Source organism: Uranotaenia lowii, chromosome 2, assembly GCF_029784155.1.
Source record: "Uranotaenia lowii strain MFRU-FL chromosome 2, ASM2978415v1, whole genome shotgun sequence".
NCBI lineage: Eukaryota > Metazoa > Arthropoda > Insecta > Diptera > Culicidae > Uranotaenia > Uranotaenia lowii.
Window position 1 is genome coordinate 234,407,275 of NC_073692.1, and position 13,199 is coordinate 234,420,473.

Genomic DNA, 13,199 nt, shown 5'->3' on the forward strand with positions numbered 1-13,199 from the left:
TTTTCCTTTTTCCCTATACCTATGTAGCACATCATCTCGAATGAGCTAATCGTCATCACAATTGTCACAATCGTCATCGGTGCCACATCTAGGAACCCGATAAATTATAGCAAATTTGTAATCTATACACAATAGAAACACACACACACACTAAGGAACACACACTTGATCCAAATTTTGATTTCAATAAAACACACATCCCGTTTAGGCTTACAACTCAATCAGAGCACATCATTTCATTTTGATCTGAAAGCCCCAAAATTGATAAGAGTGCCTAAAGATAGACACTCTTATCAATTTTATCGTCAATTTTTTCGTACCCCGTCCGATCGGGGTACGAAAAACACGTGCTTCGATCCATCCATGTATCATTGTATAGATCAATGCAAAGTCAGCCTATCGACTTTGCTTCTTCTAGACAATAATTCGATGTGGGACAAATGGTCTTGTGCGGCAAGAAGTTTTCTCAAATCACGCTCTTGGCTCATTTTCAACACCTTTCAAGCTTCCTAATCTAATCTATCCGTCTATAATTTTCATTACTTTCACTTGAAATTCTTCCTGTTAGAATGTATACTTCACCGAAATGCCATTAATCATTAAATTAGAATCATAAACCAGCGGTGATAATCTGTTAACACAATTAAGGAAGTTACGTATATCAGTTTAGGTTTAAGTTTCTAAATTCGCAAATCTATTAGGTTCCACAGATTTCAGTACATTTCTACTCAGACTAAGAGAAGCGATAGTAAACAGTTCGTAAAGTAAACTTATCGCACAAGGTAACTCGTGTACTATATATATGGTTGATTTGTATGTAATTTATTAAATTAGTTGCCAGGTTTACCAAGTTCACCAGATTCATAGATTCATCTTCACTAGCATAAGGGCTCGAAGGAAGAGGCAAAGCCTTTCAGAACAGCACTAAATTGTAAGTCGTACCAATAATGAGTGTAATGCCTAAACCTAACCTAATATTGCAACTTTGAAGCTGATAAATATATCTACTACAAACCTGGTGTGTGTTTAAAACGCCCCAATAAACCGATATGAATCGACTCCTTCTATTCTATTCCATCGTTTGGAGAATTCAACAAAGGAGAGGACAACTTAAGTATCATTTTATGAATGCATAAAGTGTTGCATTTCTTTGAATTTGCTTGGATTTTTGGTCGTCAATTTTAAAAACAAATGCCCGGATTTTTCCATGTTTTCTGGCAACCTTAGTATAGGAACACAAAGTTGAATAAATGGAAGAAATAAATTCGTTTTTATTTTTCGATAGAATTTCTAAAAAAGAGTACATTCTGTAAAATTTCACAAAATAAGAGAACGCTCATTTCTCGAGCGAAAAAGCTTACATTTACTCTTAAAAAAGTACGTATGGTACAAATTGGTTTGGACCACGTAGATCGAAAAGAGTTTAAAAATGAGTTTAAAAAAATTGCTTACAATTTTAAAGGCAACATAATCTTTAAATAACCAGCTATCAAAAGTAATCACTGAAAAAGATTTTAAAAATAATGAATTATCAGATTTTATTATTGCAAAGATAAATTTGTGCCGATAACTGTTTATTATTGAATACATCAAATCAATCAGAAAAATATATAAGATTCAATTCGATTGATGATTAAGTGTTGAAAAAAAAACAGAAATAAAGTTCTTTGTTATTGATTGAATGGATTGAACCATATAGACAATAAAAGAAATGAACAAAAAAATGTATGCCTGCGAATGTCGATTAAAATCATCCAATGAAGAGAGCATAAATTTTAAGTAACTAGGTACAAGCCATGTTCGAGTTTAAAACATGAGTCTACAGTTTTCGGATGAACATTTTTTAGTTTTACAGGACCAATATGTTTTTTGTTTTTTTTTTTTTTTTTTTTTATTTTAATTTTTTTTTTAAATATAGTTTAGACAAACAATATACATATCTTTCGACACTCTAAAATGTTGACAAAATATAACAGCAATAACAAAAACCATGGAAATGGTATAGAGCAGGGGTGAGCAACCTTTTTAACCATCGGGCCAATTTAAATTTGAAATCTTGTCGGCGGGTCGCACCTAAAATAACTTTTTTTTTTCAATAATTAGCAGATCTTCACGTCATTTTTAATAACTACAATTATTTGGCAAAACATATCTGGAAAAGAAAAGATAAAACAAATTCACGTGATTTAGAAACAGAAATTGAACACGATTTTTTAAATATCCGATATTCAAAAGGTACATCACTAAATCTTTGTCATGTTTAAATTCTCTCAATTTTTTAATAATACTTTTCGGCGAACATTCGTTCTTACAACATTTTTGTTAAAACCGATGGTTCTTTTCGTAATCACTTCTATTTAAAAATCATCTGGAGCTTGCCACAGTGATAGCTAAGAGTGCGAAAAATATATACTTAAAGAAATCACCGTCTTCATTGCGTGGGACGTTGAATCACTAATTGACTTTCTCTGATTTTTTTTCCAAAATTAATACTTTTCCTCAAAGCCTAGATTTTTCTCCAACAAACGGTAAAAACTCCGTTCTTTAAATTGAAGTTCTGCATTGGATCGTTGCATTTAGAGATTGAGCGAGGTTGTCGAAATCACAGAAAAATGCACAATTTCACATATTTTTAGGCAGCTATCTTCAAAAATACATTCTTGATTCAAGAATTTTCATCCAGATTTCTAAAATTTTTAATATTATTTAGATATAATTGGGATAGGATATCTTAAACTACATTATGACTTAGGTAATAAGGAAAGCGAATGATAAGTGAAATAACTCAATTTATCGATTCTTTGTTATAAATGTTCTGTCAAATTTCTAAAAAAAAGCATCATAGATAATTGTCGGAGACCTCTCGAATCGAATCACAGAACTTCAGATATTTATTGTTTTTATCAAAAACTAATAATTTTTGTTGGTAAATTTGATGCCGGCTGATTCGTGTTGATAAAAAGTCTAAAAACGCTCACTCAGGCTTTATTATTAAACTTCCGTAGTTTTCGTCAGAAATCGTTCAGAAATAAACAAATTTTTACAAGGTTTTGTTTTTAAAATTTTGTAGTAGTATTTGAAAGCTCACATGACAAGCCTTTTTGCCGAATTGGATAGAATAACTGTAAAAAAATCTGTTGAGCATATTTTTTATCATACAACTTAATTTTTGCTTGAAACGAAAATAATGACTTCACTAACGGACATTAAAATTCCTTGAATCATGATTTTTGGCTGCTCTTCCGCTTTACTTTAACGGATTTTGCTTCAAAAAGTGGTAGTAGTTCAAAAATTAAGAAAAATGAATCCTGAATTTTAAAAAAATGACCAATCTCGTACATATTTATAATAAACCCGTAGCTCTTCTTTGATAGCTCTTCAACACCCTTCGATATTTTACCATAATTTGATTGTAAAGTGTTGCCATTTTATCATAATTTGTGAAATAATATCGAGAAACAGGTTGCCAAAAACTGGAATGTTCAGCATAAATAGAATGAAATGCCTCTTACTGTTTTGAACGTCGACAAGATAAGTCTTTTTTACCATCAGAAATGGTCTGCCTAAACAATCTCCCATATTACGTTATGCTAGGCTTGCCAGATACTTTCAGAAAAAAGCGGGACATTTCTCGAAAAAAAAGCGGGACACAGCCGAAAAAAGCGGGACATTTAAGAAAAGACTAAAAGAGGTTAATTGTATTGCCAAACTTATACGTTTACCATCAGCCATAGAAAGTACACTAAGTTTTGTATTTAACGTCGACTGATTTCGCTCAGTTTTTGTAACATGACTTCTATTTACACAGGTTTTTTGCCATATGCCCCGTTATTTTCCATGGTTTTCGCGAATTACAAAGTTTAGGAGAAAATATTCCAAGTCGTACATGCAAGCGGTAGATTTGATACTGCGTAAAAAATCTTTGTGTAATTTGTATAAAAATTTGTTTGTTTGGCAATTTGTTTGAAAAATTGAAAACTCAAGAAAACTTCCATCTTTATATACTTTGAACAATTGACTCGAAAAGAAAGATATGTAATAAATATAAGGCATTTTAACTAAGATTCCGGCGGAAAAAAATTAATCTCTAAAATTCTATAATTTATAACATTTGGAAGCAACTTAATCAATTTTTTCTTCCTACATTGGTTGAACGTGCTCCAAAAATGCTTACTAAATCATAATCTTACTTTAAAGTTAAGAATTTTTGAGTTATTCAGTATTGTTTTATATAAACTATGAAAAACGCTGTTAATTTTGAATAAAAAGACGTATATGAAGGATGTTCAAATTCAAATTGAGACTAAAGTTCGATATTTCCCACTGTTAGTCAGTAAACTTTGTAAAAGTTTTCCAAGAAAAAAAGCGGGACATTTTGAGGAAAAAGCGGGACAGCGGGACATTCAACAAAAAAGCGGGACATGTCCCGCTTTTGCGGGACGGATGGCAACCCTACGTTATGCCTATAAAAATATTGCATTAATGCCTTGAACAGAACACAATAAATGTTTAAATTGCCAGAACAAATTTGAAAAAAGAATGAGTGTGTGGCAAATGCAGACAAGTGCATTTTTGATGAAATCGTATAAATTATCCCAACAATCCATTGTAGAAAAAAGTTATGGCATTAAAATTTGAAAAAAGTTTCGCGGGCCGCACAAAAGGGTCTCGCGGGCCACATGCGGTCCGCGGGCCACGGGTTGCTCATCCCTGGTATAGAGTACTCAAAAAGGTCACAAATCATTAAAAAAAATTCATTTAAGAAGAATAGGCAATTTTGTTTTCAAAAGTACAAGGACGAGCTATAATCGGTTCGAAATATCTTGGCGAGACAAAAAAATACTATGTAGTCAAGAAAATTAATCAAAAAGTTATGGATTGAAGAAGTTGTATGATTTCAAAAAAAAAAAAAGAGTGACAAAAACGCTAGATAAACAATTTCGTCACTCATTTCTTCAAAATAACACAACTTTTTCAATCCATAACTTTTTTACTTCCTGAGTAGTTTCACTTGACCTCATATTAGGTTGTTCTTGTCTCGTCAAGATCTTTTGAACCGCATATTGATCATCAATGTACCGTAAACTGAGGTTACATTGACCATTTTTTTAATTCCATTTTAAATATTTTGGAAGAGGTTTAAAAATATGTACTGAGAAAAGAAGTATAAAGCATGATCATTGATAGCATAATATTAAAACGACATTAGTCGCTATAACTAAATGATTGTTACAATACCAGATTTCAGATTTCGGGGTTACTTTGATCACTATGGGTTTTACGTATGTATCTCAACATCTTTAAAATCAGGCTTAAAACATCAATAATAGTATTTATTTTGTGAACTCAATTGAATTTTTCAACGTTTTCTTTGATAAACAAATATATTCAAAAGATGGACAATTTTGCAGCATACATTTAGGGGCAAAAATTATAAACATTTTTCAATATATTTTGACTTAAAAAACAAATGAAACTCTCATGCAATTTCCTAGTTCCTCCCACTGTTCCCATGGTCTTTTTTTTTTCTTTAAACTTATCCATTTGATAGGGTTTTTGACTATTTGTTCTATACAGGCTTTCTCATAAAAAATGCCCTTTAAAATAACACTAAAACTATACGTTCACAAAGGAAAAAAGTTAAACTTTCACATAAAGCAACTCATTTGTTTCTAAATGCTATCTTTTTATTAGGATAGGTGTTTGTTCGTAAGTCTTCGGAAAAACAAATATTATGAAACTTTAAAATAACATTTTAAGTAATATCAAAAATGTCCATCTACAAACCAAATTTAGCCTATTTATAACTCAATTTATGAGCGTAGAAAACAGTTTTATGATATTTCAACTTCAGACTTAGTTAATGATGATTATCTGCATAAAATTCATGTTGATCAAAGTTCCCGCAGTTTACGGTGCACCCGAAAATCAAATTGCCCAGTCTGGCCAATTTCCGAATTTAAAATTGATAACATTAAATTCTTTTTCTCCCACGGTAGATTTTTTTGGCCCTATAGTGATTTTTTCTCGTCACGTCAAAACCTTTCCAATCGTGAATGGTACATCTGTGAATGCCAGAAAAGAAACTTTCATACATTTTTGCCCAGTCTCCTCTCTAATTAAATGAGAGAAAAATTTCAATAAGACAAAAATAATAAACATTATAAACAAAACATAAAAGTGCAATATGTGTCTAAACATGATTGTTGTGGTGTTTTCTTTCAGGAGAAACAACTCTGCAGTAATTCTGGCGAATAACTAAAAGCTATAAAATTCCCTTTATTAGTAATTTTCATTACATACAGTTAGTTGTTCATCTTACTTTTAGTCTCTCTGTTCAGTCCGAAAAAACACCAAACTGATTTCTCCTAGCAACGCCTGAATCCTACATTACAAATTCTCTATTTAACTTCAATTGTTTTCAGATTATTTCCACAACTTACGGTAAGTATATACAATTTTTATTAATTCTTTGAAACTTTCAGGATCTTCAGTTTTCGACCTCTGGTAACCCTATTCTACGGTAAGTAATGTGTGGTAAGTATTTGTCAACAAACTCAATCTACTTGCTGTAATTTATTTACTTACAGGTTGCCGAACTGTTCCTAACAAATCTCTTCCACTTTATCGACAACAATCTCGGTAATTTCCTTCAAAACTCTCTAAATTCTTCCGTACTTTCTCAACATCAACTTTCTGCTTTCATAAATCAAACATGTCAGCGCCCATGCATCGATTCGATCCTACACGCTCAGACGCATACACCCATTTGATTTACACGCTGCTAACTCCGTTTCCGAATCTGGGTTATCTTGTAGAGTTACTCACTTTTGGGAAACTGGCAGAACATCCCCCCACCCGTAAGCCCTAACTATCCACGGTTTTCTTCGTTGGGCTTACTACTAGGCATCTCTAGCACTGCCAGTTTTGACACGGGTCTCGTCTTCTCTCCTTTGCTGGTTTTCACTGCTGCTGATCGTACACGGCCATCACTTCCCAGGAACACTTTTGAAACCACTCCTCGTTCACGCTTGTTATCCTCCAAGGCAAATACCAGATCTCCCGGTTGCATTTGTCGAACATCGTTGAACCACTTTGGCCGTTTGTTCAGCTTTGGTAGATATTCAGCTTGCCAACGATTCCATATACCGTCTGCTAACTGTTGGGCCCGAATATATTTACTCCTGAGAGCTTCAGCGACTTCTATTGGATTCCTAGGCGGCAAACATTCTGCTGACATCCCTTTCAGGAAATGGTTAGGTGTTAAAGCTTCTGGGTCTTCTTTCACATTCGTAGACACATACGTTAGTGGCCGCGAATTAATTAAGTCCTCCACTTCAACCAAGGCTGTGTTCAATATCTCATCCGTGAGCCTTCCACCGTCTGTTAATGTATTTAACGCTACCTTCACCGACCTCACCATACGCTCCCACACGCCACCCATATGGGGTGCTGAAGGCGGGTTGAACACCCAACGAGTTCTAGCACTTGTAAATGTATCGGCACACCCTTCATTGATCCGGCGAATTTGCAGCGCGAGTTCTCGGCTAGCTCCGACAAAATTGGTTCCGTTATCAGAAAAAATTTCGATCGGACTTCTTCTCCTCCTGACGAATCTTCTTACTGCCATCTTGCACGACTCTGTTGTTAAATTGTACGCGACTTCCAGGTGAACAGCTCGTGTTGTCATGCACGTGAACAGTGCCACCCATCTCTTTTCCCGTCGCCGCCCAATTGATACCTCCAACGGTCCGAAATAATCCAACCCTACGTACGAAAAGGCCTCAGCTCCAACTGCCATCCGTTGTTTCGGTAATGGAGCCATCCTGGGTATTTGCGGCTTAGCCTTTTGTATTCTACACCACTGGCATTCACTTATAACTTTGTCCACTACTGCTCTCAAGTTATTGATAAAAAACCGTTGCCGAACTTCGTTCACTACCGTTTCCCTACTAGCATGCCCAGATTTTCGATGGAACTCGTCCACAAGCCTCTTAGTCACGAGGTGGTTCTTCGGCAATATGATCGGGAATCTCGAATCAAATTAAGCATACTCTGCTCTTTCCGTTCTACCTTCCATTCGTACCACTCCAAACTCATCTAAAAAGGGTGACTTGTCAAACAACAAACTCGATCGTTCCAGTTTCAACTCTCTCCCATCTTGCTGTTTCAACAACGTCGCCACTTCATCTGCGTATTCTTCGCGCTGTGCCAAGCGCCAAAGACAATTTTCTGCTGCAAAATATTCTTCTTGACGCAGTGGAACGTAGTGCCCTGGTTTCAGCTTCAGTTGGTTATTAGTTCTCACTGCTTCGGTACGAAGTGATTCGATCGGTAGATTTTGCGCACAGCGCTTGCAGTTTGACATGTAGCGAAGAACTGTAGCTACCATTCGAACTAGAACCGTCCACTTAGATACATTCCCAATCCGCATCGATAGTCCGTCCGAAACTACGACATTTTGAAATAACACGCTTGCTCTTAATTCTTCCTGGAATTCTTCCACCTCCTGCGTTTGATGGGGCCAATGCTGCTCTGCGAAATACAAGAACTGTGGACCACGGAACCAGCGGCTGTCAGAGTGGATCTCGGTAGACTTGCTCCACTTTGTCAAATCGTCTGCCGCGTTATCCTTCGTGGGCACCCATCGCCAGTCTTCAGGGTTTGATACTTCAAGAATCTGCCCAACCCGATGAGCAACAAACTCCTTGTACTTTCTACGCTCTGATCTTATCCACGAGAACACCGCCTTCGAATCCGTCCAAAATACAGTTTTATAGATAGGAAACGAATGATTAATTTTTATGGATTTCGCTAACTGAGCTCCTAACGTTGCGGATTGTAACTCCTTCCGAGGTATGGACAAATACTGCAACGGGGCTACCTTCGTCTTTGCCTCAATGAAAGAACAGTGCACTCCTTTCTCATCCGAAAACCTGAAGTAGGCAACGCTACCATAAGCATCCTCTCCCGCATCTACGAAGATGTGCAACTGCACCGAACTATACGCCGTCGAGCTTGCGGTCCCAAGGTAGCAGCGTGGTACTTCAACAGCTTCTGCCAAGGATAAAATACTCGTCCACCTCACCCAAACGTCGTACTGTGCCTGCAGCAGCTTTTCATCCCAGCCAATACCACTGCGCCAAACGTCTTGCATCAAAATACGTCCGTGTATCAAGAGAGGGGCTAAAAACTGCTTTGGGTCAAACATACTCATGATGCACTTCAGTGCTATTCTTTTAGTAGGCCAAGCTCCTTCTTGCAAATATGGCTGAAGATCTTCTCGCAGGTTCATTGAGAATACGAAAACGTCGTTTTGGGAATTCCATCGTACACCTAGCACTCGTTCAACCTCTGTTGTCTTATTGACCTCAACAATTCTCGTTTGTTCCGCAGAAATTTCTCCAAGTGACTTCAATACTTCTTGAGAGTTACTGACCCAGTTCCTTATTTCAAAACCTCCTGCAGCATGTATTTCCCTTACCTCAGACGCTCGTTTTATCGCTTCTTCTTCAGTATCAGCACTGTCAAAGTAATCGTCTACGAAATGCTTCTTCATTATTGCCTGTGATGCCTCCGGGTATTTCTCCGCATGTTCTAGGCCGTTCAAATTCTTCACGTATTGCGATGTACACGGAGAGCAACTGGCTCCAAATATTACCACGTCCATGACGTAAATTTGAGGTTCACCTTTGCTATCTGATCCGAAGAGAAATCTTTGTGCTTGTCGATCCTGCGAGCGTATTCTGATCTGGTGAAACATTTCCCGAATGTCACCGCCGAACGCCACTTTACGTTCTCGGAAGCAGTTGATAACGGAGGGTAGTGACGAGATCATATCAGGCCCTTTCAACAGTCTATCATTCAATGAAACACCCTGTACTTTCGCTGCAGCATCCCAAACAATTCGCACCTTTCCTGGTTTGTTAGGATTTAAGACGTAGTTTATTGGCAAATACCAGGCCTTTCCTGGCTCTGTGTCCTTTATCTCTTCTTCAGTTATACGATGTGCGTAGCCTTTGTCCACGTATTCTTGCAGTTGTTTAGCGATATTCTCACTTATGCCTGAGATACGGTCCATTCTAACCTGTAAACTCTTCCATCGCTTGACTGCCATTGGAAAGCTGTCAGGAAACACTACGTCATCTTCAGCCCACAACAATCCAGTCTCAAATCGATTACCTATTCGTTTCGTTGTTCTCTCCAAGATTTCTCGCGCTCGTTTATCTTCCTTCGATTCGAGGTTTACCGGGGATATTCCTACAGCTTCAAGTTGGAAAAACTCTTTCAGGGCATTATTCATTTCTTGATCAGGTTTACAGCATGCGTCACAACCACAATGATGAAGTCCTATGAACTGTACACTAGCTACTGCACCATCGCGTGGTCCGTAAATCGTCCATCCGAGCTTACATCGGATTGCTACAGGTTCTCCGGCTTCCCCAATTCTCGACTCCAGAGGTGCGATCAAATGAATGTTATTAATTCCGATTAAGAGCTTCGGAGCCGCAGCTGTGTAGTTTGGAAGCTCTATCTTCTGTAGATAGTCGAAACGTTCCTTTAATTCGTCGGAGTCCAATCCTTGAACCGGTAAATTCAGTTTAGCAACCGTTCTCACGTCTGCCAAAGTAGATTGACAACTTTGTTGCTGGTCCGATATACACAGCGTAAACTTTACCGAATCGCTTTCGGTTTGGCTGATTCCGTTCGTCCACTTCATTTTGAGAGGTTCATGTACTCCATCAGCTTCCAGAAGTCGTGCTAGCTCTGTATCAATCAGCGTTACCGATGAGCCTTCGTCAATAAGTGCTAACGTCTCTAGCTGCTTGCCATTGTTGTACAGCATCACTGGAACTATCCGAAACATTACAGACTGATCGCACTGTCGATGGCTATTGCAACTAGCAACCACGTGCTGAGGTCCAGTTGGTTCCCAATGCAGCAGAGGATGATGATTTTGCTCACACCTATTTATACCGCAGCGTCGTTTCGACCAACATCTATTCGCGCCATGGCTGTACAAACACAGCGGACACAAGTTGAGGGTTTGTACCCTTTTCCAACGATCCTCCAAACTCATCGATCTAAGCTCATCACATTGCTTTCCAAAATGACCTGGTTTGCCACAAACTGCACAGTTTCTGTCAGGTTTGGGCCTTTCTGTGGAAGCCATGTTATTTTCATTCAACTTCTCTCTGATTGGATCATCAAGCATCTTCCTTTGAATATGGTGGCAACAGCATTCCTGCACTTCACCATCCGCTACGTGTATGAAACCTTTAACTGCTGAAGAGTTTTCACGCCGTTTTCCCTTGCTTGCCTCTTCAAGGCGTGCTCCTTCGTATGACACTTCAAGAGCTTTGTCCGCCAGATTTTCCATGAAAACGCTGAACGTCTCCAGATTAACCTTTGACTGCTGGCGCTTGAAGTCCACCCATTGCATAGCGTAACAAGACGGAAGTTTTTGTATTAATTGCTGCATCAGTATCGGGTTACTTAGATGATCATTCAACTTCGACACTCGCAAGTGTTGGGTCAACTCATCCACCGCGTTTCCAAAATCGATCACTGATTTCAAATCTTCTGAACTAGGACCAGGAAGCTGTTGTACTCGATTAGCAAGCAAAGTTGATAGAACTTCTGGGTTTCCGAACTGTTTCCGCAACCTCTCGATCACAGCTGGTACGTTTTCTGGTTCAAGAAGCCTATTCCGCACCGTCTCTAAAGCTTTCCCTTGTAATGCCTCCTGTATTCGAACCAAATTCTCGTCATTGTTGAACCCGCACGACCGATTAGCTTGTTCGTAGGCGCTTATGAATGCCGGCCACTCCTGCGGTCGTCCTGAGAATTTGGGTAAGGTCCTAGGGTACACTTGTCGTGCTGCTATCTGTGAGCGTGTTGGTCCTTCAGGTTCTCTACGAGTCGACCGTTCACGCCTCGCACTTCTATATGCTCGAAAAACTGAGTTTTCTTCATCAGAAGAGATACATTGAGCTGGCGTAGAAGCTGGTAGGTTCCTGTGTCCTGCTAGTGGCCTAGATGAGTCATTTCGTAAAACGCCGGTTCTCATTCTCGCTTCAGAATCCTTCCTCGCAATCACAAGCGTTCTTTGATCGCTGCATCTCGTCGACTTAATGTGTACTGCACTCGCTGCTTTCAGACACTTCTCTCGCTCTGATGGTTCAGTCTGCCAGTTTTTCACCTTGTCACGAAAATCGCACCCGTCATCACTAGAACTCTCCTCATGTTCCGAAGAAGAACTATCTTCTGCTAAAGTTTCCAGCCTACGCCTCTGACGACTCTCTTCTTCATCCCGCTCTATGGCTTCAAGTTCAAGCTGTAGCAGCTTTCGCTGGGTTTCTTCTTTACGCTTCCTTCTCATGGTTGCTTCATTCAACTCGGCTAACGATTTCTTCGCTGAATCACGCACTGAGGCTTTCGAGCTCGCGCTGCCACTCTTCCTTGAGCGAATGTCACTTCCACTGATGTCACTCCGCGTAAACCCTTTGTCGGACCCTTTACCGCTTTGAAACGTACCCTTTGACTTTCTTATAGTACCTAAATTTCTGGCTTCTCCCTCTTCTGCTTCACAAATTCTATTCATGTCTTTCTTAGAAACTTGTACATGCTTTGGCTTACCGATCAGGTTTTCTTTGCTACCTTTATCCTTCGCTGCTCGATGCGGTTGTTTGCGTATCTTGGACTGACCTGCCGATCCTTGCTTTTCCCGAATCGATGGTCCCACACTGCAGCATTTCTCGCAGAACCATAATGCATTCTCAACCGTATCATCAACATTCACACATGAAAAGTGGAACCATTCCTTGCATTCACTACATCGCACGCTTGCGTCGTAGTCTTCTCCATTGTCGCAACAGGGATATTTGTAGCCTTCCGCCATCGTCGAGGATAAAACTTTTAGCTTGTTGTGGTGTTTTCTTTCAGGAGAAACAACTCTGCAGTAATTCTGGCGAATAACTAAAAGCTATAAAATTCCCTTTATTAATAATTTTCATTACATACAGTTAGTTGTTCATCTTACTTTTAGTCTCTCTGTTCAGTCCGAAAAAACACCAAACTGATTTCTCCTAGCAACGCCTGAATCCTACATTACAAATTCTCTATTTAACTTCAATTGTTTTCAGATTATTTCCACAACTTACGGTAAGTATATACAATTTTTATTAATTCTTTGAAAC

General features: G+C 38.5%; 1 protein-coding gene across 1 annotated transcript; it reads right to left on the minus strand.

Moving 5' to 3' along the window:
• Nucleotides 1-8,044: 8,044 nt before the first annotated feature.
• LOC129742417 (uncharacterized) lies at nt 8,045-12,901 on the minus strand. The gene has a single exon (XM_055734315.1). It carries the CDS (start codon nt 12,899-12,901, stop codon nt 8,045-8,047), a length of 4,857 nt encoding a protein of 1,618 aa, XP_055590290.1.
• Nucleotides 12,902-13,199: the final 298 nt, after the last annotated feature.

What these genes read in the sequence shown, in the direction of transcription:
- LOC129742417 (XM_055734315.1), bottom strand. Translation starts at nt 12,901, where the DNA reads ATGGCGGAAGGCTACAAATATCCCTGTTGCGACAATGGAGAAGACTAC.